Source organism: Podarcis melisellensis, assembly GCF_964234715.1.
Source record: "Podarcis melisellensis genome assembly, chromosome: 8".
Classification (NCBI taxonomy): Eukaryota; Metazoa; Chordata; class Lepidosauria; order Squamata; family Lacertidae; genus Podarcis; species Podarcis melisellensis.
In genome coordinates this window covers 56,345,390-56,372,051 of record NC_138540.1, presented here as the reverse complement: position 1 = coordinate 56,372,051, position 26,662 = coordinate 56,345,390, and the positions used below count along the sequence as shown (strand labels likewise).

Genomic DNA, 26,662 nt, shown 5'->3' with positions numbered 1-26,662 from the left:
GGGAGTCGTGAATCATGGCGCAAGGCAGGGACCCTCTGGGTATTTAGATAGAAGGAATGACAAACGGCAACAGCAGCAGCAACAAAAGTGCATATCTGTGCCTTTATATTATCAACATGCAGGGCTGCCACTGATCTTTATGGACTTATGGATTTTTACAGTGGGTTCCCTCCAAAGTGACTCAAATCACCGATCACATCCTTACAATGAATTGCAGCTTAGAAGCCATGGATCCCGCAATGTGTCATGTCACGTGTCATGGACGCTCAGAAATTTTATACGGGATACTCCTGGAAGACATCATGCGCACAAACTGAGCAATAAAACCCATTACATGGTGCTGCCATAGTGCAAAAATGTGAATCCAGATCATGGATCCTCTGGAATTTTTATAGGGAAATCCTACAAAACAACTGTCCACTCCTTAACACACCAGATCAGAATATGGCAGCACAAAACCCCACCACAGATTTAGGGATTCACTGCCCTGCAAAACATAAATCCAAGCCATAGATCCTTGTGAATTTATGTGATTTTTACATGTTTTCCCCCCAAACCATGATGAAAACAGAGATTCTATCCACATACTAAACTGTGAAAAATCACAGCTGCTATGGAGCAGAGAACTATGGGAGGTGTCTATTGTAGTAATAAGTAGCTTGTTTCAGTAATGGAAGGATTTATTCTGAGGCAACTGAACTTCCACCCCTCTCCCCCCTGAATCTGTTTGAAGGCTCCCCACCCTCTGCAACAGAACTAGGATAGGCATGCTGCAAAGGGGTGAGGAATGAAAGGGAGAAATTCTATTGCTTAAGTGTAAATCCTTGCACTAATGGAACCGCTTTGAGGTTTTTTCTACAAGTGGCATATAAATTTTATGAAATTAAAAAATGCACTCACTGAGTACCTCATTTGCAATTGAGTTAAAATTTCCTTTCCCTTCTCATTTTCTCTGTATTCAATTCCAGATTTTGGGCAGGCAGTTAATGTAACAAAAAAATTCAAAAATGGTGTATTTTAAACTCATTGGGCATTACTCAGTGCAAATTAAAATATTTAAGCACATATATATTCAGAAATATGAACAGTTTATTTTGAAACAACAATAAACCTGTTTGGCAAAACATTAATAAATAGGTGGAAATGAGAGAATTATACTATATTGGCCATTTTGGCTATTACTAAAACGATCATTCTTCCTAAATTAACAGATCCCCCTTGCTGCTACATGCAAGATGTAAGGCATGTCAACTTACAGAATCACTTCTATGACAACAAAGAATGGGTACCGGATTGCCCCTCAAGGAGGGATTTTACTTTGCTTCAGCATTCATCAAAGAAAGCAAGAACGCCCTCTAGTGAGCATTTACAACAGCACAACTCATCAGGTAGGTAGACCTCAGCAGCATCCTTAAAAGAACCATTCGGGACACACTTATGGATGTGACCTGCCCTTGTCTAACTCACAATATCAGTAAAAGAATCAGAGAATCCTGCAGTTGAAAGCAACCAGCAGCCCTCCTGCCCCTCCACACTCCCAAATTCTTATCAGGATGGCCCCCCATCCCTGCAGAGCTAATTTGAGGGTAAAGGGAGAGGAGGGGAAAGTTCCTGTTCTCCCTTGTTCTCCTGGTCCATAACCCTCGTCTGAGGGTTAGGGTTCTTTAAACCATACTGCAACCATTCTGAAGCCTGGGGTCTTCTCATCTGAGATTCCCAACCTTCACATTTCATTACCCATTTTCATAGGGGTGTTTTAGTGTTTGGGAGGAAGGGCAAGATAAAGATGGCGCAAGCAATGAAAGTCTATTATGTACCCACAGAGTCATTCCCACTTCGCAAATAGAAAGGGAATGGGGAAGAGAAGGGTGTGTAAATTCTTGTTAAGTTTTAACAAGAATGCTCATCATTTTCCCAGCTTCCTTATGTTCTGCAACAGGGCTAGAACCATGTTGTTTTTCTAAAACTTTTGCTCAAGCTACTAAATTCCTGCATTAGAAGTTACAGTTTTATGTTCTGAGCTTTGCTTTCCAGACCTCCCTGGTCATAAAAACTGCTGAAAGGGAAATTGTCAGAGCGACAATCTGCAACCTTCATTAATTTAATGTTGGCTGGAAAGAAATCAGCGCTTTGACATCTCCTTCCCAAGGCATCAGACAAGCTTTCACACATGGTTAAGCAGGAGGGAAAGGATTTTTTTTTATTCCAAAAAGTAATAAATGCAAATGCTATCAAACAACAGTTGCGTAACCTGTACATCTGCTAGGCAGGGGAAGTTTGCTTCAAAAGCCCAGGCAGGGCAAGAACAGAAGGCAACCTGTGCTGTTGGGAGGAAGAGAGTGGGGGAGGGCCTAGTTCTTTGTAAGGAAAATGGCAAGCATCAGCCTTCCCCCCAGCTTGGTGCCCTCCAGCTGTTTTGGACTACAACTCCCATCATCCCTGACCATCAGTTATGCTGGCTGGGGCTGATGGAAGTTGCAGACCAAAGCAACAGGAGACACATCAACAGACATAATCTTCCTCAGAGGCTGTCTCCATGCCAACAATCTCCTGACTAACACTGCAAGAGTCTCAGGAATTGGTGCTACTCTGAGGGACGGAGAAGACTCAGTTTATGGTCAGCACGTCGCTCTGGATCTCGTGGCTCAGCTGGGTTTGGAGATCGCTCAGTTTCTTCTTCAAGCCAGACAATGCAGAGAGGACGATGGTCTCAGGACGCAGGGAGCCACAGGACTCTACGTTGTAGTAAAACCTGAGAGGATAAAGAGGCCAGAGGTTTTCAGAGAGAGATGCTCTTTGCTCGAGCCCCAGCACACAGTAAGGAAAACTCAAGAGAACTATCTTCATGACACTGCTTATTAAAAGGATGCACTGCAACTCAGTTGTTTGTGAATGTCTAAAAGTGCTTCAGTTTTCCATGGATGCTGATGACACTCACTCACCAGGAAAAAGAAATGCTCTGGATTATGCTGGGAATGTATACACAGACCAGCTCAACATAGTCCAAAATAGACTGGAAGCGCTCTCCAGGATTTAAGATAAAGGACATTCCAAGTGCTATCTAGGGGTGAACCTGGGACCTTTTGCATGCTAATTAGGTTCTCCACCACTGAGCTATGGCTATAACACAATATTCAACATACAGATCATAGATATATGTAGAGAAAGTGGATAGAGAAAAACTTTACTCCCTCTCTTGTAACAACAGAACTTGGGGACATCCAACAAAGCCGAATTTTGGGAAGATTCAGGACAGAAGAAAATACTTCTTCATACAGCGCTTACTGAAACTGTGGAATTTGCTGTTACAAGATGGTGGGGGGCAAAATAAAGTCACACATACACACATCCAGGCACTGGTAAGATATCAAACTCCTCACCTCTCTGGCTTTCCATTGGGATCATATGGAGCCTGGGCTTCATCTTCATCAATTTCAGAGTATTCACTCTTTGGCCTAGAATAGAGACATAACATTTCCAGAAATTTTGAATCCATAGGGAGAAAACAAACTACCCCTCATCCCCTAAATATTTGGGGGGGGGAGGGAAAAATGCAATACTAAATTTGTTCAGCACTTTTTACAGATTTTATTGATTTAACCTTGCATTTATCTCTCACCTTGATTGCAAACAGAAAATGACAGATCAGGGCAACCAGCAGGACAGCCCCCCACCCCCATTTTGGGGCATCTTTGTGTGAATGTGTAAAAATTTAATCCACAGGGCTTGCCAATCTCTGTTCCTTCCGCATAATGTTAGATGTAAAGTTCGCAATATACCCTAAACAGTTTGCTTTCATTTGAACTAGAGATACAGTGGGGTGGAAGAGTTTGATTTGTGTTTTAACATGAACTTGTTACTGCCTACAACAGTTTGAGAACTGAATCACGGGGGGGGGGGGGGAATTGCACCTCTCCAAATTTTGTGATGCAGTTCTTGAACCAAAATCCATGTACAGTAATGCATTTATTAGCATAAAGTGTGCAGAAAAATGCACATTAGTACAGTGGTCCCTAAACTTCCCCCACCCCCTCACAGACAACTTGAAAACTGCTGAAGGTCTTGGCAGACCACTCAATGATCTTCCTGCCTGTTTTAGCAATTGTAATGTGCCGCGCCAGATAATGTATGGTATTTAATTGTATTTTTACAAACACTTTATGAACCACCTGAATGAGGTGGTCCCAGTTTGAGAAACTGGCACATGGCCTGGGAAAAGATGTGAATTAGATGTTAAAATGCTGGCAAACATTCTTCAGAACTTTTTTTTAATAAACAATGTAGAAATCTGGTCAACTGAATTTAGGAGTGGAAAAACGAGAAATAGAAGTTGACAACTTTGTGTCTTCCCCACTTGAACCACCTCTTTATGCAAACCCACCATTCCTCTGGTTTTGGGTAGACGGTGTGTCGCAGGGCGTTATCTGGGTCGTACTCAAAGGCCACTCCTGCTGTGGGGTTCCACTTGGCGTGCTCCTTGCCAAACCCCTTCTTGGCATACGCTCGCAGCCTCAGCTCCTGGCCTTTCCGTAACTTGACAATGAGGATGTCTAGAAGAAGAACACACACAGAGATACACTGGTGAAGAGGTGTAAAACAGCTGTGATGCTTTGTACCTTCAAAATCACCTCTCACCAGAAGCCCAAACGGGGGTGTATTATCATGGGGCTGCTGGGGCAGGGATCTTGGCATCTAGTTCAAGGACACTCCCTCAATACCAACAGTTGTGCTGCTCACACAAAGGTGGGCGGGGACCTACATGGACCATCTCTCATCCCATGTTGAGTAACATGTGTATTAATGCCTATAGAACCCTAGGGCCTCAAAGGGTATGTTATTGGATACAATTCAGGAAGAATTAAACAAAGAAGTCTAGTTTGATCAGAGAATCCAGCTCTGTTCAGGCATGATTCCTGGACAGGGTATCCCATCTTCATGTTTCCCTACTCATATATGTGCATATGGATGCTGGGAATGGAGCTCCCCCTCCTTACACCTTTCACAAGTTGCTTCTCATGTAACAGACCTTCTCTTAAACTGAGTTTTCCATAATGGGCAGATGAATATGACTAAAGAAAACAAACACAACAGATGAAGATGTCTAAAGAAAACATACACAATTGTACCTGCAACCCTTGGGAGGCTAGGGGCTCAATCCTGCCATCTAAAGACAACTCTCACCAGAAGCCAAAATATGGGTGCATTGTGGTGGACTTCTGATAGGTATCCATACATATTACACAGCCTGGTAAAGCATCAGTCGCATCAAATGATGGCTCCTCCATAGAGATAAAATACAAGCACATGGCTAACTCTGCCTGTAGATTGCCTTTGGCTTGGGTACCTACCATCCTGTTCAACATAGTCATTAGGGTCATTATCTCTGCTCCTGGACGTCACCTGTGTGGAGCCAAGAGAGAAGAGATCACAGGAAGACAGTTTGCATCTTCTGAATTTAAAAACTGAGTTCCTCACTTACTTAAACACAAGTTGGATCAGAATACCACTTGATCCCAATCTGCTTTTCTCCCACCCTGACTTAGGAGCATAGGAAGCTTCCTTATAATGAGGGAGACTATTGGTCACTCTAACTCAATATTGTCTACACTGACTGGCAGCAGCTCTCCAGGCTTTCAGACCTCTCCAGGGTTCTTTCCTAGCCCTACCTAGAGATACCGCTGGGGGTTGAACCAGGGGCCTTCTGCAAGCAAAGCAGGTGCTCTACCACTGAGTTACAGCCCTGGTGTATAAGGCATCAGGCGTCATATACATGCAGGTCCTGCTGTCCACCTGCTCTGCAAAAACTCACTTATCTGCACATAAAGAATTATGCCCAAAGCTCACTAAAAACAGCAGATTCAGATATCTGAACATTGGGAGTTTGCTTGCTTCCTTATTTCTTTGCATATTTGTGCTTTGCTGGTGGGTGGCAGCCATTTTGGGGTAGAAACCATGCAGGCAGGGAGGGAGGGAGGAAGTAAGCAAGATCAAATGAATCAGATAGCAGGAGACATTGGACAAATCAGTTTTTTTCCTTTGTTGGTTGGCTGCAGCCATTTCAGGAAGAAACCATTGAAAAATGGAGAGAGATTGGAAAAAATCCAGATTAGAAATATTGACATAGGAAATAATGGAAATCATGGACTAGTTATGCAAATAGCCTCCAAATGAATGGAAACAGCATGTACAGTATTTGGGAGTACCTTTGAGGCATTGTCCTCTCTTATTCCTGCACTGGAGCTGTCCTACATTTCTTCACTTTTATTTGTACAAAAAATATAATTAAGAGACTTTGCAGAGATAGAGCAGGAACTCTGTACTGACCGGTATAACTCGGGGGTTGTTGGAGATGAGGTCACGTGATGTGACATGGCGGGTCTGGTCTTCATTGCATCGGACATCGAGCGTGAACTCCACCGAGCACTCAGGACAAAATTCATCACAGGTGCAATCCTGAAGGGAGGGGAAGAAAAGCAGGACAGGATGGTCCAACTGCAACTCGAAACATCTCCCATTAAATCAGTGGTGCTGCTGCTCTCCCACCCCAAGAACTAGAACACAGGACCCTGAAGTGGATCAGAGCCAACGGCCCATCTAGTCCAGCATCCTATTCCTACTGTGGCTGACCAGATGTTTATGGGAAGATGCAAGCTGCCCAAGAAGGCAACAGACCTCTCTTGTTCACGATTCCCAGAAAATGATCATTCAGCAAAATGGGAAATGGGCAGAACCATGTGCACCAGTTTCCTTGCAGGAAAGTTGGGATATAAATGTACTACTAATAATAAGAAAAATGGCGTGGAAATGAACTGTCATATATAATGATTGCTTGACACAACATGGTCTAATTTCTCCACAAACTAATCAACCAATGGCCAAGATAATCTAATCTTGCTGCAAATTTTGTGCAAGCAAATCAGGATGACTGTTTGATATACTAGTTGTCTGCAAGAAGCAAGGAATTACAAACAAGACACTCCTGGATCCTTTCTGGCTTCCTGAAGGATACTATGCCCTGGTGGCCAACACAGGAGCAAAAGAGATGTGAAGGAAGTGGTCCATGAGAGGCCCCTTTGAAGAGGTGAGGGAGGCCTTTGGCCCTCTGTCTCCAACTCCCTTTCTACACTGATCCTCCAAGAAATCTAGTTTGCTGACTAGGGTCAAGACTCACCCGAGAATACTGCAGTTTGTCAACAACATCATCACTGGTAAGTGGGATCAAACCTAAGAAGGAAATGAGTGAAAACAGCCATGTGAGCGTTGGAAGGCAGCCAGCCAGTCAGCATCAACAAACACAGTTCCCTGTTCAAATTTCAGACACTAGAATAACTTTTGTGGCTCACAGTATCCCGGAGGTAAAAAAAGAAATAGCCCCAAAGACAAAGATGGGGTGGGTGGGGAAACAAACCTCAACAAAGCACTGAAGAAAAAAAAAATCAGATGGAACTTAATAAAATAGTGAAATGCCCAATACATCTCATTATTTTATTAAAATTTGGGGCTTGTCTCTTTTTGGGGAAAGATCACAGTATCCAAAGGGTGGCGGTGGCGGCGGTGAGAGGATAGAAGAGAAAAAAAACCCCACAAAGATGCAGGAGAAACTTAAGAGCTAATTTAGCTATATGGAAAAACTGGCACACCAAACCAGCCCTTCCAAACCCTGCACTCAGTCCTCTCATTTTTCACTCTTAATTGTATAATAATGACAGGTTGGTATTCTAAAATTGGGAAGCTGTTGGCTTATATGGATGAAAGATTTCTATGAAAATATGAGCCATTAACAGGGCATGAGCTACAAGCAAATCTACGGAAATTACATATAGCCTGATCAATATATGTCAGGTCTTACTCATATACCATCTGAAACCTTGGGGAAGGCAAGCTGTTTGACCCTTAATTTGATGACTAACGGCCACTCAAATCAGTATAGCAAGATATTGCAGATCCCTAGAGACTGCTTTTATGGAGATTTGATCAACAACTTTGGGAATGAGCACTTTTGAAAAAGCTAATGCAAGTCATGCAAGAGAAAAAGGAGAATGATCTGATAACTTTTATACAGTTTGGTTTAAATATGTTGTTTTTGCAACAATTAAAATGCACAGCGATTAACGGACGGACACTTTTAATCCCTTTAATTTCTTTTGCTGAAATATTGTTATGATTTCTAATTAACAAAACATCATGCCTCTCTTCCTTGTTTCTTTATGTACCTTATTGTATCTCATTGATTATATGTGGAAAATAGTTTTTTTAAAAAAAGATGCAAAAGAAAGAGGCAATGGGATGATGGGAGTTGTAGTTCAACATTTGGAGAGCACCACGTTGGTGAACTGTGCAACCGCTGTACAATGTTTTAAAAGTTTGGGTGCTTTATAAGTGGTAAGTAAAAAACAACAGGCACATGAATCTCATGAAGTGGACTCTGGGCCGCAAAAGCTTCTACCATAATATACTTGCTAGTCTTTAAGACACTACAAGACTTGCTGCACCACAGGCTAATGCTGGCTGCCCCTCTTTAAAGAGTAATGAGGGGTTGTATTTTTTGTTTTCCTTCATTCCATCTTCTGCGTACTCACCCAGCCTGTGTGCAATGAACTCATCATGGAGTACAGAGGAGTTGGCGTCTATCTGGACCCAGTCTATGGCTGCAAACAAGACAGTAAGAACCCAAAATGAGAAAATACTTTTTCACCCATCAACGGTAAGAGAATGTGGGCTCTGAGGCACGTCTACACTTCAAACCAGGCTTCTCCCCTGGTGCTCTCCATATGTTTCAGATTACAATTTCTGTCAGCTCCAGACAGTACAGCTACATGATGCTGGGGCTAATGGGAGTTGTGTGGGTTATAACAGACCTAAATTGGTTTAGTTGTAAAGGGTGGACACAAGTTACTTTGAGAACTGCAGACTGGGGCGATGCTGAAAATTTTCTGCTAGAGACCCGGAATTTCCTTAGAGAACTACAGTTCTGGAGGGCCTTGAGAGAAGCCTTGGCAGTCCACCTTAGTATAGAACTGAAAACTTCAACACTATTAAGAGAAGCATGCAGAAGCACAACTTTTTCTACGTAATACATTCAAATCTAGGTTACTGACCAGGATGAATAATATTTTTCCTCTTTCCTTGCAAGAGAGCTTGAAAACCGGAGTCTTGGTGGACCACTTAAATCCCCCCTTCAGAGCCAGCATAATCAAAAATAGTGCTGTGTTTTGAAGACCACTAAGAGGCCAAGCTCTGGAAAAGAACCCCTTTAAATTATATTCTTTGTGGTGGGGGAGTTAATTAGCATACTGCACTAGTGCCATAATGTGAAAATCATGGTCCCTAAGCCAGGACATTGTTAGCCTGTTTGATAAATCCAACCCTGGGGAAAACTGCCTCAATCTCCAGTGTCAGGGAAGGGGGAAATCAAGTGCCAGGCCTAGTTCAGATATCTCAACCTTTCTGTGGACTACCTGAGTGCAGCTTGTGGACCACAGTATCTGAAATAGATATTGTGTGTGTATGATGCATGTGAATGCACACCAGCCTCTTTGATCAGCCTAGCAATATTATTATCTTGCAAGAAGAGACAAAATATAAAATGGGGAAATACCTATGATGGGAACTTCAGCAATGAAGACTCTCCTGATGGAATTTGCTACTCTAGAATAGAAAAAAACAACAGTTTTTATACAATCTGAATTGTGTTTCTGAACCACGTGTGTGAAGTTATGAGCCCCCTTCTCAGCTCGTGCTTTGAGAACTATTTCTGAAGTGCCTTGGGTGCAATCTCCCTCTAAAACTCTGCTATGGATCAGAGCCCTGAGACAAGGCAGCCAGGGCAAAGGAACCACAACCAGGCCATGGAGGGGATCTTGCAAGAGACTCATATTTCAATGCAACAGAGAAGCAGAGCCGGGGGGGGGGGGAGTTTGAAGAGAAAAACCACAAGTTGTGTTGAGGAAAACAGGTCTTTTAAGAGTCAGTGGCACAGTGTAGACTTAATGGGAAATGACTGGGCCAATTTCAGAGGAAACCAATAGTCCTTTCCTGCTTGGTATTTTAGGGATGTGTGCATGTGTTTCTAAGTGTTATCTGCCCAAAGTGCTCTCCTCCAGAGTCTTCCTCATCCAGGGCTTATGCATGCATATGATCACTAATGTGCCCAATAGTACAGGCTTTGCTATGTTACACATAGCAGCTGCTGACAGATTCATTCTGAACTGTTTTTAATATTCTATAGAACAATTACATAGAGAGAGTTATAGTTAGAGTTGTTATAGTTCCTACAGATATTGTTAGCATCTCTTTAACCAGAAGAACAAGCACTTGCATTGCCAAGCATCCTGTTCTCAGTGGCCAACCAGATGTCCCAAACAGAAACCCGCAAACAGGACCAGAACACAACAGCCCTCTCCCCTCCTGTAGTTTCCAGCAACTGGTATTCAGAAGCATTGCTGCAGAGCATAGCCACTGCAGGTAGCAGCCATCAACAACCCTTTCCTCTATGAATCTATCTTCTTTGAAAGTCATCCAAGTTGGTGGCCATTGCTGCCTCCTGTGGGAGTTTAACTATGCGCTTGCATGAAGGACTTTCCTTCATCCATCCTGAAACGTCCAACATTCAGCATCACTGAATGTCCACAAGTTCTAGTGTTATGTGGAGGAGGGATCTCTCTCTACGGCATATATAACTTTATAAACTTCCATCATATCCTGGCCTTCCTCACCTTTTCTCTAACCTAAAAAGCCCCATAGTGCTGTAACCTGTTGAATGTGGGATGACTTCAGGGCAGATAAATGACTTTTTCACACAGCACAGTTAATCACTGGCATTCTCTCCCACAAGACGTGGTGAGGGCCAGCAACTTGGATGGCTTTAAAATTAATGGGGTCTATGACTAGGGCCAGATTTAGATTTGATGAGGCCCTAAGCTACTGAAGGTAAAGGGGCCCTTTATATATCCAGCTGTCCTTTGTCAACAACAAAGTGTCGCTTTTTTGTGTTGAATACATGCTATATGCTAATTTATGGGCCTAATAGGTATCTAAAGCCATTTGCACATAACAAAATATGTATTTTATCAAAGTACATCCAGTTTTCCCCCTTTAATTCTTTGGGGGGCCCAGAGAGTGGGGCCCTAAGCTATAGCTTGTTTAGCTTATATGTAAATCCGGCACTGTGAATCCACGGCTACTACCCCCCAACATCCACGCGCTGCCCCCCCACGCCCCATGGGAGGCCAGAGCCCCCTGAATCCTGAACATCCCCCGGCGGAGAAGAGTGCTGTCTCTGGCCCTGCTCTCGGGCTTCCCAATGGGGGATGTGGCTGCTAGACTAGCTGCGCCCCCCTGCGTTTTGAGCCCCCAAGGCTCTTCTCTCTTCGATGTGCATGCAGTGAGTTAAGAGCGGGGGGTTCAAGGCGCGCGGCGGCCGGTAGTAGCGCGGCCCGAGAGGAACCCGCCCGGGGGAGGCTTGCGGAGGCCCCGACCCCACGGCCCCCCCCCCCGTCCTCACGCCAGGTCGGTGTTCTCGATGATGAACTTGACGTTCTCGTCGCTGAGCTCCGTGATGCGCACCGTCGGTTGGTTGGCGTAAGGCATGGCGGGACCGCCCGGCAGAAGCACCAGGACCTGGAGGAGGAGCGGGGACAATTCCTCCGCGCCTCCTGCCTGGGAGAGGCGCAGCCCAGCGCCGGCTCACGGTTCCTTGCTCGCCCCCCAGCGACCCGGAGGACCCGGCCTGGGCGGCTGCCTCGTGGTCGCTGCTCTCTGCTTCCCTCTGTGGCTCTGGTGGGCCTTGGTCTGATCTTTGCTCTCCGCCGCAAGCCTGGAGATGTTTCCCCTGCCTGGGTACGTGGGGCTGTGGTTGTTCCTGCTGCTTCTCCTCCTTCATCTGCACATGGGACACAAACTCTGTCAATAATCACGTCGGCTTCGTATTTATAAGGACTTTGGAGGAGTGCTTCAGTTGTTGTTGTCCTCATATTTATATCCCACCTTTCCTCCCAGTGCAGCTTGCATTAAAAGCATCACACAATAAAACACAATTTCGGTTACAAGGCATAGTGCACAACTTTGCTATCATTTTGTTTCCTCCAGATACTATACCACAATGTGTAGAATGACCCAAGACCTTGTGACTGGTCTAAGCACTTGTTGCATTTCATAGCTAGTGTTGGAAAGGCACACTTATGAACATTTAACATATATCTAAGACCTCAAAATTCCTATCACACTAGAAAGCTTCAAAGGGTATCTTGTGCATCGCTATTTATTCAACAAAAAATGGAGGTGGTTTTACCACGATGAAGTGGACTGTGGCCTTGAAACCATAATGAATTTGTTTCAGTGCAATCCTATATTCTGAGTCTACAGTACTCAGAAGCCCCAGTAAGATTACTTTACTTTGCCTGTATACAGGATACACTCCAAAGTCCACAGCTGGGCATCTTTCTTAGGACCAGCCTAATATAAAAATTGAAAAAATATATGCGCTTAAAATTGCAGCCTTAATATTTGAGATGCCGCTGCAAGACTGGATGCAATAAATCCTTGCTCCATCCGGTGGGGTGCTGAGCCTTCTGATAAAAAACATTTCAATATATTTTACTGCTTTTTCTTTATCATTCTGGTTTATTTTGTACATTTTAATGCTAAGGGCATTCCTTGATTTGTTACTACTCCTTTTATATCACCTGTTTGAAAGGTAGCTTATCATAAATCTATAAAAGAAAACATTTCCGTTTTAAGCTCGTATTTGATTGATGTATGCAGCAGGAGTATCTTTGTGGGGGAGGGAAAATAACTGCTCTCCTCCCCAAATCTCCGGGTTGTAGTAAGAGATACGAAGCTCTTGGGGCCTCCTGTCTCTATGGCAACCAAGCCCGGCTGGTAGTGATTGCAACCGGCGGGAGCGTGGCTGCCTCGCCTTCGCTCACATCCGGGTATTTTCGACAGCCGCTGACCCTCCCTCCACCTCCCGCGGTCGTGAAAGAGGGTGCTTTCCGGACCTACTCTAAGCAGTGGGACAAGTCTTACGCCCCCGAGCTATTTATTTAACAACAACAACAACAAAATCGTCCGCTGTTCTTAGTGCCTTATTATATTTAGCGTAGAAATAAGGGGGCCGCGGTGGCTGCTGGGAGAAGCCGGGCTCTCCTCCAATCAGAGCGCGCGGCGCGGAGCAGAACAGCGTTGACGTGACGGGCTCGCGGCGGACGGAGGAAGCGGAGCGAGAACGGTAAGAAGCCCTTTGGCTGGGGGATGGCGGGGAGCAGACGCTTCTGAGGGGAGCTTTAAACCTTAGCCTCCCGCATGCATGTCTCCGCCCGGCACGCGTTTACAGCCCCTTCTTTCCTTCCTCAGCCGTAGGCCCTAGTACCCGGATGTGCCGCCTTCCACCCTTCCCGCCCCGCTTTAAGGTGCCGAACACCATTTACGCCAAGGCAGAATGGGCCTCTTGACCCAGCGTCCTGCTTCCAAACAGCGCTCGCTCACTAGATAGCGGGGGGCGAGGGTTTCCCCTTCATGCTTATCCCCAACCAACACCATGGAGAAACTGTGCGGAGCCAGACTACCTCTGCACCTGGAGGCTCTATTTCGAAATCATTGGCTAACAGCAGCAGATGACCCTCTTCCTCCTCCTCCTGCTCTGTGGATTTGTCACCCAAACCACTTGGGCTGCAGACCTACACACCTTTAACTGGAAGTACGGCCCATTGAGCTTACTTCTGAGTAGACATGCAAAGGACTGTGCAGCCAACGGTAACCGTCGCCTTGGATTTTTCTAAACCTCTCCTAAAGCAGCCAGTTCTGCCCATAAAAGGTTCCATGTTTAATCAATGGTTCTTCCAGATAAAGTAGATGATGGACGAGGCCTCGCCTGAGACCAGGATGAGCCACTACCAGCACGAAGCTAGATAAGCCCAATGGTCTTGAGTCTGTATGAGTGAGATTTTGTATGTTCACATGGCTATAGTTAGATACAACAAATTCTTTAAAGCAGAAGTTGTGTGCTTTGTCTTGTCTTTCCTAAATCTACTGTGGATCAGTTGGTGATCCCCAAGTTCTAATATTAAGAGAAGGCAATATATTTATTTTCTATCCATCCATATCACATCACCCATAGCGTTATCAACCTCTAGCATATTCTTCCAGAATTGTCTTCTTTTGCTCAAACACTTAAACAAAATAATAGAGGAGTTGTTCTCTTTCTTGAGGAAAGGTAAGGTTTTTCTTTTTCTGCATCTGTCCAACTCTACTGTAGCCTTCTTCAGATGTGTTAATAAAGTTAATGTTAATTAAGTGTGGTGGGGAGGAGCTCCAGGGACAGTCCTGTTAGCACTGCTTCCCACCACAATTGTGATTGCACTCTGCACAATTGGGAGAATGACAGCAGGCAGAGCTAGCAAACTTGTCTCCATAGGGCCCCCCATATTTTTGGTTAGCATATGCAAAAACATGTAATTGAGCTAGCCGTCTAGAATCCATAAGGACAGGAAACAGGGATATGAACTTTCAGACTTACCTCTTTTAACGAACATCTAGACTTGCACTCTCAGAAACAAGGATATGAACATATATGAGACTGAGAGGGAATATGTTGCCTACAGCTGCTCAATGAATCTAGAAGAGTTTACAACTCAAGTCTCTTAGCTATTTTGTTACACTGCTATTTATCATAATAAATTTGTTAGTCATTAAACTGCCATAAGACTCTGCTTTGTTTTAGCTCTCTGAGATAATACAATTTAGATCCTTGCCTCACTTTAGCAGGCTTCTGGTTGTTGTTGCTGGGTAGTGTCAAAGCTCTGTGTACAATGGAGGAATAAAGCCCATTGAGCATACTGGGACTTTCTTCTGAGCAAGTCTGCAGAAAGTGGTGGAAACTCAAAGGTGAGGGGGCAGTTGAATGCCACACAGGAAAATCTCCACAGCTGGGATGCAGCCATAGAAAAGGCCCTCTTGCATGTGCCAACAAACATATCATCACCCTGCGTCATGATATAGAGAAGGGCCTCTCCATCTTGTGTATGGGAGAAGGAATTCCTTTAGGTTTCCTGGACTCCAAGCCATTTGGGGTTTATAAAGGTAATCTCCAGAACTTTAATTGCACCTGGAAATGTATTGCTAACTAGAGCAGTTGTCCTTAAGTGACCACAATATTTTCCCGCATTCATGAGCATCCCAAGCCACACTGTGGACCAGTTAAAGCTTCCAGAGGTTCTCTTCATAGGTAGCCTCATGTAGTACATTGCAGTAGTACAGTCTTTATGTAACCAAGACGTGTTACTGTGGCTGGATACAGAAATGATAATAGTTGGTTCACCAGCCTAAACTGGGCAAACGTCCTCTGGCCACAGCTACTTCCTTGGTATTCACAAGGTGGTTGGGCCCACCATAGTCCCAGACTATGCACCTTTATTTTTCAAGATGTCTGCTACTTTCTTTAGAAAAGGCTGAACACTGCACATCCTGCTTTTCACCAGGATTATGTAAAGCTGCATTAACTCTTCATTACTAACTAGTTAACATAGCATGAAAACAGCACGGAAACTACGGTACCTTGCCAAAATGATTAGTCCTGTTCCTTTCTTGCGACAAATCTCATAAAGGTCCTTGACACAGAAGTGATCTTGCTCTAGTTAGTGGGCATAAAAAATTACTTTGCAGTGTTGTGCTGGAGCACCCCAGAGGCATGCCTGTGTGTGTGTGTGTGTGTGTGTGTGTTGTGTTGAATCTTGCACTATTAATTGGAATGCTTTTAGCACTCTTTTTAGAGCTGGATGTGTCTGAACTCTCTTGGACTTAGGAGGAGGAATTTTAAATTCACTACTAAAAGCAGACTATAGGATTGGTGTGAACTCAGCTATCGTAATATGGGAAGTTCTTGATGTTCAGCAACAGAGTTATTAACTGGAAATTGTGTACAAAGCAATGTGACTTGTTTTGTCCCTGTCTGCAGAGTGGGCTGTGCATTGAAATAGCACAATGTCATTTTCTTTACTACACAAGATTGTTTTACATTGCAAATGTGCATTGTCCATTGGTGTTGTATGTGTTTTATCAAGTGAACCTGCATTGCAGGGCTAGAGCTATCGTAATGGAATGGAGTCTCTGTATGAATCCCTAATTGTCTGGGCTTTGTGAAATGTTTCTTAGGACTTCTCCTGAATCTCTCATTATACATTCTCTTTTCCTTCTCAGTCATGCATCTTCTCTAATTTTGTGCTCCAGTTTTATTTTCTTCAAGATGGAGCTTACCTTTTAATATGCAATCCACCAGGAATGCCTCCTCCTCAACATTGTTTAAATGAGTGGGACTTGGGGAATGGCACACAAATATATTGTCTTGTCTCTTGCTTGGGTCCGCAACACCTTTTGGTATGGCTGTGGCATGAACACTGAACAGGTAACACCTAGGCACAATTTCCACCTCACACTTTTACTCTACCTATGCAGGCAGAGTAACAGGAGACTATCTGGCATGTATGTGGAGTTGTGTGTGTGAGAGAGAGAACTAAATTTTGTTGCCTTTAGTTCTTAGTGGATGCAAAGGAAAGAAACTATGTTTCCCTGCCTAGCGACCAAAAATCCTTTTTGTATTTGCTTGAGTAATGATTCCCCAACATAGTGATTGTCAGCTGCTTTATTAAAAAAGGGTGGTGGAGGAGAGAGGCTCTCTGTAAGCCTCTTCCAGGATAAGGAATCAAGCTGAAGAAGGATCAGCTGGTGGCAACAACCTTGATTTGAAGTGCATGAGAATCAGGGAGAAGGAATAGAAGAGGGTCTAAAAAATGGTTTAGAGCATTAGAGACTAACCTTTTGGTCCAGTGTGTTGCAACTTATCAGAGGTATGAGAGAGACCAACTGGAGTAGCAAGTGAAGCCCATCTGCAATGCAGGTATAGTTGTAGGCTGCATAGCTGAGAAGCAGACAGCAGTGTTGGAGAAGCAAGCACAGGCCTCATTCTCTGCCTTAGCCAGCCCTGGGGGAACTCCTACTCTACTGCAGTCAAGCCAGAAACTTCTACTTTCAATCTGTCACTGGAAAAAGTGCTGCAGCAGCAGTGGAGAACCCCAGGCTGCTATCTTCTAGACTTCCTTTAGGATTCTGCCCAGGCCACACCTCTCACCAGCTTGAGTGTTTTTGCCGGACTGGAATGTGTCATCGAACTCGGATAATGCCTCTTGCTTGCTTGTGTGGAGGATACAGAGTGGGGTGTTAGTGTGTGTGCAGAAACTAGAGTACTGTACAAAGGTTCATTGCTGTGCCTACTTTTGCCTCTGGCCCCACTCCCCCCTGACATATGACCCCCAGAAAGGAATGTGGCCCTTAGGTTGAAAAAAGTTCCTATTCTGGAACAAGAGCCCTTTATAAATGGATACATAATCAACGGGAATGAGCTGTGCACACACACATATGCACATACATTGTATATTGGCAAGAGTTGCATTGACCAACTAGAGGAAAATGAATGGCCCAGCATTCCATTTAATTGACCCATCCAGCCATGTGCAGTTGCTGGATAGCCCAACAGGGGAGAGCGGTGTTGCCCTCAGGCACTGTTTGATATTTCTGACCACCGTTAGAACAGGATGTTGGCCTAATCTGTAGGCCCTTATGTTCTTAAGTTTCACCAAGTGATAAACTGTAGACTGGTTATTTTCCTGTTAGAAGTTGGCTATTTCTCTGTTCTGTTTTCCAAATGTTATAGTTTCATTTTAATGGAGGTTGTTGTTTCAGAGCACAGATATTGGCTTAATGCAGCAGGAACTATTGACAGATCTTCAATCTTGATTTTGATGAGTTTTGCTCTTCCTGGCTTTTGGACAACTATTTGATTCAGATAACTTAGTTTACTACCTTCTGCCAGACCCACCTCTTTGGGGTCTCAGTTGTTGCTTTTTCCTAAGCCAGATGTGATGATTCTGGCATCATTCCGCTCATGACTGTGCTATTGCTTTCCATACTGAGCAACCACATTAAGAGTCTGACTGCAGTCCCTTGAATGCAGTAAAATTCTATCCATGTAAAGGCTATAACTTCTGTGCACCAATGGTCTGGAAAATATTGAATCCTGTCATTTGGGAAGAAAGCCCCCTATTTCTTGGCTGGTCCAGGGCTAAATAGCCATTGAAAAACAAGAGCACTTAAGTATCTCGCCCCCACCCCTGCCCCTGCTGTTGTCTTCATTCAAAATTCGTCATAATCAGACATAGCCTTCTATTGTTGGACCCTGCCTCCTGAATTCACTCCCCACAGATTGCAAAATCCAAGGGATATAAGGGAGGCTTCAGCTGAGGCAGCACTTTCCCATTTTGCTTCAATGAAACAGGATGCCCTTCCCCCAGTATTTAGCAATGTGTTTTTAAAATTCTTTCCTAGCATCCATTACTGTCTGCTTGTACTTTTTTTTTTGCCAAGGTTTTAAGGTGTAGCTAGAATTGTAGCTTTTATGAATGAGACTAGTTTTAGCTGTTTTTAAGATGAACTGAGAGCTGAAATTTTCACATGCAAAACTGCTTAACCATTTTAACCTAGGAAAACTGAGCTTTCTATTTGTTTTTAAACATACCATTTTAAAATCAAATCTGACTCTCTCACTAGCTAGATTTATATTGTGTGGAACTATGTACAGTATATCAGAGTTTTCATTTTACCCTTTCAAGCTTCCCTGCTAGGGTAGTGCTGAAAGCTAGGTTTCTATAGGGTTCCTACACCTGTAGTTTAATTCCTGACTCATAATTTGGTGCTGTGGAACAGAGATGTATAAAGAGGCTCCAGTTACGGGGATGTTTATTATATTGTTTTTAAGGCTTTTATTAAAACCTTCACTTTTAGAAAATGTAAAGAATGCCAAGGCTTTGATTCAAATGCAGTTTTATCTGGAGATTTGTGGGACAAGCTTTCCTTGGTACAAATACCAGCCTTTGTAGGTACGCTGCTGACATTTTGCACTAGAGTTCCCATCAGTCTTGGCCAGCATAACTCTGCTGGCTAGGGCTGATGGGAGTTGTAGTCCAAAGATTAGGACGGCATCAGTTTGGGGATGGCTGGTCGAGGCTAACCCAGGTTCTGAATCACATTTTGTGATCCAGTGCTGTCAGCTAGCCTTACCAATGCTTTTTGCACAGTTCAGTTTAAAAGTACTATTTTTAAATAAAAGTACTATTTTATTTTAAAATAAACGTAACAGTACCTTTTTACATTTCTAATATTTTTCAGTGAGGTTGGTTTGAGACATGCCTGATCCTCACTCCAATTTTCTCCACCTACTGCCCTTCCCACCCCACTCTTGCTGTTTGGATAGAAGAAAGGCCAGATGTGGGTTAAATCTAGCAATATTCTCAGGATCATTCCAGCATTTTTACAGATTTGCATGTGTGTTTTATACTGATTTATGGTTGCTTCCCTGTGTGCCGTTCAAAAGCGAGAGCAGGGAAATGCATCATCGGAAGCAGCCCATGGAGTGTGCTTTGCTTTACATACTTATTGGCTTCATTGTCGTCGCAGAAGTTTGCTGGTGCTCTTGGTGTCGTCTTACTGACGATGTAGTTAATGAAAAAGAGAAGTGAACTGGATCAAAGTGGAGCGTGTGCTGTTCCTTCTGTCAGTACCAGACGCACTGCTGCACCTTCTGGAACCGGCAGTGGCAGCCTTAACTGGGTGGGAGGGCAACTGCTTCGGTCACTGTCTGCCAGCAGAGGCTTTTCTGTCAGCGGTGCACAGTCATTCTCTGCCAAAGGGGAAGCAGCTTGCAAGGAGATGCTGAGGCGACATCCTGTACTGCATTGCAGGGCATGAAATTGCCTTTTCTCTGTGACCTGGCTCTCTCCCTGGCTTCCATGGCCACCGCCTGCGCTATTTATTGGATTATTGAAGTCTGATGGCCATTTACGTTAGCAAAGAGCCCAGGGCCTGGCGATAGGGGAGGTTCACATGGTCTCCATTGTCTGGAGCCAGCCTGATTATTTGCATTTTTTGGCATTTGCATGAATTCTGGGATTAGCTTTTCTTCTTCAGGAGCAAAGCCTTGTAAGGATGGGTAGGCCATATTTTGGGAAAAGGCATATACACGCTCTGCGCCTTGGGTTCCAGGGTGCACACTGCACACTTCCCTGTAGGGAACAAGCATATTCTAGACCCTTCTAGACCCCAGCCACTGAAGCCTGTTCTTACCTACATAGCTCTATCCTGGATTCTGCTTCTTGGTCACCCTTAAGTGTCATGGCATGAGGGGAAGTGGCTTTATTTGTATGGGGGTGGGGGACCTTAGACTCAGAAGCCAAAGGCATCCCTCCAGGCCTCTTTCACTGGGCACTGGGCCTTTGCTCAGGCCACACACCCCTCCCTAGGCTACAGTTCTCTGATCAGCCCTGTTCCATACACTCCTCAAATGTGGGGGGGGGGGTTTGCATTCTGGAAGTGTAATAATGACTTTTGATCGCCTGGATGGAGAAATGGAAGTGTGCATAGAAACATCTAACTGAACATAGCCTACTATGCAAAGGGTATAATCATATACGTTCCTGTGCCTACTTTCCTGTAGGGCCCTGCCCAGCAGAGGCATATGACACCCAGAAATTTGCCCATGAGGGAATTGCAGCCCTTAGGCTAAGAAAGATTTCCACCCCATTTTATACTGATACCTATTATCAGTTTGTCTGAACCATCAAGTATTGCTTCTATTTCTACCCTAATAGTGAAATGTTGCCTTAAACAGAGTGGAGGATGGGCTGACTCAGATGCTTTGGGAATTCCACAAAAGGTTAGATCGGACAGATCAACAAACTTCACATAAGAAGAGAAATAAACTACCACAGGCAGATCAATGCAAACAGAAGTGAAAAGTAAGACTATGGAGTGGGGTTGGCACAGTAAAAAATCAAGCTTTATAAATTCTGGCTTTTAAAGCACTTAACAGATTGCAGCCTGTTTTGGCATAACTTATTCCTCCCTGAGAGTTCTTTGAAATGACTCCTACGCGGGAATACATGTGAAAAGTGTTAATGTCGGATGGGAGCCCCTTGTGGGTTTTCTGGAAGATAACTGTGATTAGGATATCAGATTCCTGCCAGCTGCTGCTGGTAAGTCTTTCCTCTGAAATCTGCAAGGGTTTCAGCTACAACACTGAGCCGGCTTCTATAGGAGGTCTGAAACTTCAGAAGCAGGGCCCAAAGCATAGCCCTTCTCTACAGCAATATTTTCTAGATTTCTAGCTTTTCCCTGGACCTCAAGCTTGAAATATATAGAAGAAAGTGCAAAGCACCCACTTGGGATCAATGCTTTAATTGAATGATCAGATCCCACTCCTGTAATTTGTTTTAAGACTAGCTCATTTGAAAGACCACATGGTATTTCTATTTATCTGTTAGTTTTTATCTGAGTTTGTTTCTATTTTATTTGTTAAACTTGCTGTACACAGCTTAGAGACAATTGTCACTAAGCAGAATATAAATTGTCAACAAACATATAAATAAATTTCAGAGACTTGAACCTGAGGAGCTTTCAAGGAAAGGGGAGTAGCACTGATGCTTCAGGGCCTTTTGGTCATAATAATACAAATAACTTATATAACACTTAATTCAAAATACTCTAACCATGCTTAGCTGAGTCATAACAGCCCTGTAAGATAGGCATGTATTAAGATAATAAAAATCATAATCAATATCCCCATAATATAGCTTGTCTGAGACCACTTTGTGAGCCAGTGATCAGAGCTTAAATTTAGAAGCAGAGACTGCTTGGCTCACAGCTCATAGTTGTGGTCTGTGGCAGTCAGCCTGTGTCACTTTTATGGCAATGGCCATGGCGTCCATTGCTTCCAGGTCTTTCAGGTGGACATAGCTGTGCAACTAAGCCTCTGTGGTAGAGCAGTGTTGGTTCCTGGCTCTCCCTTTCTTGCTTTAGCACAGGCCTGGGGACCCAAATGAGGTCTTTATCTGGCCCTTTGAAAAGCCCACAAGCAGTACAGGAGGGTTCTAGTGCTCTCCTGTTGTTGTTCCCATGCTACTCTTCTTCCAGGTCTGGAAGTAGAATACAGCCATCATGACATTGATAGCCTTATCAGCCATCATTTTTTCTAGTTCCTCTTAAAGTTACCTAAGATGATAAGTGAAGGCTTTAATAAGCTTACATTCAGATATCATTTTTACATGGAAAAAACAAATCATGACAGGTTTGGTAAGAAAGACTTACCTATGCTACCCCTGTTCTGTACATTTCTTGTAGTATGGATGCTAAGTTATCCTTGCAGTTAACCCTTTGTTGGAGTTGAGTAACAATGCCTTTTGTGCGATGAGCTTACCATACCACCTCTCCAGTGATAGATAGAAATTTCTATAAGCCACCAGCCATTACAAGCCCATAAAATGCTGAATCAAATTAAAAATTATACAATTTAAAACTCTGAGACCATCACTGAGACCTTTCTTTTAATGACAGTCACTAGAAATTTTACAGTCTTTACCTCTTTATGCTCAAGTGATGTGTATGTGATGGACTGGCAAATATTTTGCTTTTATCCATAATACTGACCACAGCAAGCTTCAGTCTATTATTTTTTCACACGGGTTAATTGGAGGCTGACATTGTTGTCAGTAGTCTTTTCAGGTTGTCATGATTGTACATTCCATTCTTTCTGAGGTGACTTTTGATACCCATTTCCCTCAGGTCAGTCCACGCAGTGAGCAGCCTCCCAAATGGATGGGGAAGGGTTTGGAGAGCTCCTGCAGCAGGCAGAGCAGCTTGCAGCAGAAACAGAGGGCATCGCTGAGCTTCCTCATGTCGAACGCAACCTCCAAGAGATCCAGCAAGCAGGAGAGCGCCTGCGCTCCCGGACACTGACCCGCACTTCCCAGGAGACGGCAGATGTCAAGGCGTAAGTTCCTGGTTTAATTGAAGCTTTTGGTCTTGTTGGTAAGATGCTTATAGCAGCAGACCTAACTAGGGAGTAAACCCCAATAAACCCCTTGGGACTGAATTCTGAGCGATATGCTTAGGGTTGCACTGTAGTTCATTCTTTTTATATTCTCTGTGGAATGTGTTATGATGTATTTTTAAATTGCTTTTATGTAATTTTATTGTGGGCTGTCCTAGACACCATTTGGGGAGGAAGGGTGGATTATTATCTGTACCCATTCCAACCTGGGTTCAGGAATGAATCTTCCTTGATTACCCTGGTGGATGACCTCTATTGAGAGGGGAGATTGTGAACCTGTTTCTCTTAGTAAATCCTATTGACAGTGGTATCCTCCTGGACTGTCTACAAGAGATGGGTATCAGGGGCACAGTTTCACAGTGGGTCCAGTTTTTTCTCTAGGGGCAAAATGTAGCACTGGATTATTACTTCTCAGCTCTTTGCTTTTGATCTACTGGTGCTGCAGAGCACTATATTGTCTCTGATGCCATTTAACACTTACATGAAGTTGTTGGGAGTGGTCATTAGTGTTGGGAGTCTGAGGTGAGATGCCTATGTAGTGGAAGTTGCCCCCAGTTCCAGTCACCACACAGAGGCAGTTTAAGGTCCAAACTAGCTTACTTCTGCGGAAAATAAAGCTTCAGTGATGCAGTTTTGGATGTTGATAAATACATACAGCTTGTAGGCTTTGCAGATACAGATACAAATACAAAGCTACTCCAGCAATTCAATACATGGAGTGATTTGTGTCCTTGAAGGAAATGAATCTCTTCCTCAGGAGTTTTTGAGCAAAGACTCATCAGTACACCAATGATACCCAACTCTGTTTCTTTGTAACATCTGAACTGGGAGTGGCTGAAAAGGCCTTGAACCAGTGTCTGGATGCAGTGGTGGGCTGGGTGAAGACTAATAAATTGAGTCTGAATCCTGGGAAGATGGAGGCTCTGTGAGTGTGTCTGGAAGTCAGTAAGTTGCCTGCCCTGGATGGCGTTGCTACTCTCCCTGAAGGATCAAGTGCATAATTTTGGAGTCCTTCTGGATCCCGCTCTGTCACTGTGAAAGTATTTGTAGTCTCATCCCCCTGCCTTTTCATGTCTCTTATAGATCAGTTCTCCTTGGGTCCAGAGGTCTTGACATCTCCCACATCTCCCAGCGGTTGGAGAGTCTTAGTGCTGTAACAACATTTGAGCCTCTAGAGCCTGTAAAGGACACAGATATACAGGTAAGGGTCTTTGTGTAATGAAGTGTGAACAGTATCAGAATCAGCAGTGAACAGTAATGGGTTACTGCCAGCTTTTGGGGGAAGCAAGTGTTTGAGCTGCACTGATTGCAACACTTCCACATTTTCCTATCAACAGGGATATGTTCTATAAAGTTAATTGTGAATTTCCCACAGTTCTTTTCTTACCTCTCCTCCTTCACTGATGACAAATTCTACCTTCAATATCTACATGTTTCAAATATTCATGCTTTAAATATTAGGATCAAAAGTTTTAGTATGAGACAGTCAGGTTGGAAAATTGATTCTTCACATAGAGTGCTTAAACCTCCCTGAAGTTGCTGTGATTTCATCAGCATGAACTATGTGCTGCATTCAAGACCCATCTTTGCAAAAAGCCACCAATTCCAGAAGGCACAATTCTGTGTTTGCCTCCCTTGTTGCATCTGTTTTCTCTTTAGGGAAAGAGCTGTAGCTCAGTGATAGAGCTCATGCTTTGTGCGCGTAAGGTCTCAGGTTCAGCCCCCAGATTCCCCAGGTAAGGCTGGGGAGCGGGGAGACTCTTATCTGAATCTCTGGTGAGCAGCTTCAAGTGATTGTAGATAATACTGATGCACAATCTATTTTCAGTACAGAATTTGAGTTTTCTTGTACTGAATTTGAAGTGTAAGTACAATCTGTCCTCTTTTCAACATTATTCCTTTCTTTACTGAACCAGCTGCCTCTTCATCTCCCCACCACCCCACCCCATTGTGTTGTAGTGGGTGGCACTGGCAGATTCATTAGGATTCCAGACTTTCAAATAAAGGCAGACAGAACTTCAGCTACTACATCCTTGTAAACTTCTGTTTTCCTTTCAATCAAGGCTTTAGCCGGAATGGATGTCTATAAAATTTGTGCTTTGAATGGCTCAGTAGTATTATTTGGCCCAAGGTCTTAGCCCATCAGCCTCCCTGCCCTCTTCTGTTAATCAATTGAGTGTCTTGCTGATCTGAACTTGTTTCTTAAACCATATTTTTTTTACTGTTGATTGGGGAGAGGCATGCCAAATTGCATCTTGGTTAATTATGTGAATTATTTAGCAGTAATAAACATAGATGGCTGATACAAAAAGAGGGTAGTTTCGGAAATGGCTCCCATTAGAGTAATTGATGAGGAATCTTGTAGTAGATTCCTGTCACTTGAGAGTGGGGTGAGTTTTTTCTTGGGTGGATGAGTCTTTGTATTTTGGAGGGACTTCATTTTCATATCCATTTTGAAGGCAGACAGTGTAGCACTGAAGGTATGCATGCTTTCATAGGTTACTCTTGAGCTCATGGGGTGCAGCATCCAGTGAACCACTGGGGTTCCTTTGGACCCTCCCAATATGGTTAAAAAAACAGGAGAGTCCTTAAGGGAGAACACATGGCTTCCTTCCTGTTGCACTGCTCTGAGGAAAGGCAGGATTCAGGCTGTGCTAGAGTAACACAAAGTTCTGGTGTTGCTTCAGCAAGAAACAACCTGAGCCTGAGCCCTTATTACTAAAATGAGAATACTAAATCCATTTGAAGGCCCTAACCAATCAGATACTGAAGGTTATGTCATGATTTGTGTAGATCATGGAGGAGGAGCTGACCAAGAATTTAGTAGGTTTTGATCAAAATAGGATTTTCATTCCATGATTGGAGTGGGGTCCCATCAATCAGGAAGGCACATCAGCTTGCTTAGTGTTGATCTGTAACTGCTTAACCTTTACCCTTTGTTAGGGAATAAATTTCCTTACAAATAAAATTGTTTTCTGGTCTTGTTTAAATCGCTGACCTACCCCAACAATCTTAAATCTGAGCAGTAGCTAGAGGACCACTTGCAGTCAGATGTTGTAATTAAATTAGGACCAGGCCTTCAGAGAAATTCCATACCCCTAAATTTATTCTTCCACCATGACAGAAAATGGTTGGATGTTGGGTTTGTTGAAAGGCATGTCATCATAAGGTGAGGAAGAACCCTAATTGCCTTTTCACATGATAAAGAGTGATTGACTCTTTCCACCAGTTGAAGAATTGGGAGAAAGCTGCAGCTGGTCCTACCTCCCAGTGAATGTAAGTCACAGTGATCTTGGTCTTACATCCTCCTCTGTCTTCCTCTGGTTGTGGGTACAGGAGGAGGTTAGAAGCTTTAATTTTCATTTTCGATTAACCACAGGTAGTTGTGATGGTTCAAACTGGATAGACTATGGTTAAACTTAGCTATGGTTTGTTGAAGCACATCAACTTCAAACCGTGCTTAACGAGATTTTCTCATTTCAACAAATCATAGTCAAAATTAACTACAGTTTGGGGGGGTTATATGACAGCAGTTAATTGAAAATGAAAGCAGAAGCATGTGGTTGTGCCAGAGGAAGAAGAGGAAATGCATAAGTCCAAGACTGGCTATGGCTCCACCTCATCACACTAAGCCCTAGTTATAACATTATATTCTAACATAGCCTAAGGGATGGGCGTGTGCAAACTCATGCCTGTTGCCTTCGCACATTATGCTTTAACTGTACTTTTAAA

At 43.7% G+C, this 26,662-nt stretch overlaps 2 protein-coding genes across 3 annotated transcripts in view; one reads left to right on the top strand and one right to left on the bottom strand.

The window, feature by feature from the left end:
• Nucleotides 1-1,071: 1,071 nt before the first annotated feature.
• Nucleotides 1,072-11,658, bottom strand: POLR2C (RNA polymerase II subunit C). The gene is made up of 9 exons (XM_081922733.1): nucleotides 11,504-11,658; nucleotides 9,599-9,648; nucleotides 8,580-8,648; nucleotides 7,172-7,224; nucleotides 6,325-6,453; nucleotides 5,349-5,400; nucleotides 4,382-4,550; nucleotides 3,381-3,455; nucleotides 1,072-2,752 (listed from the first exon to the last, which is right to left on the bottom strand). The coding sequence occupies exons 1-9, from the start codon at nucleotides 11,587-11,589 to the stop codon at nucleotides 2,608-2,610; spliced, it is 828 nt and encodes a 275-aa protein (XP_081778859.1). The 5' UTR covers nucleotides 11,590-11,658; the 3' UTR covers nucleotides 1,072-2,607.
• Nucleotides 11,659-13,094: 1,436 nt separating this feature from the next.
• NUP93 (nucleoporin 93) overlaps nucleotides 13,095-26,662 on the top strand; it is a 67,802-nt gene continuing 54,234 nt past the window's right edge. The window contains exons 1-3 of one of the 2 annotated variants that reach the window (XM_081922698.1): nucleotides 13,095-13,228; nucleotides 22,663-22,870; nucleotides 24,014-24,131. In XM_081922698.1, the coding sequence (XP_081778824.1) occupies nucleotides 22,692-22,870; nucleotides 24,014-24,131 (297 nt within the window). In that variant the 5' untranslated portion in view covers nucleotides 13,095-13,228; nucleotides 22,663-22,691. Of the gene's footprint in view, nucleotides 13,229-20,820; nucleotides 20,841-22,662; nucleotides 22,871-24,013; nucleotides 24,132-26,662 lie in introns of those variants that run through there. The other variant, XM_081922699.1, reaches the window with a different exon arrangement.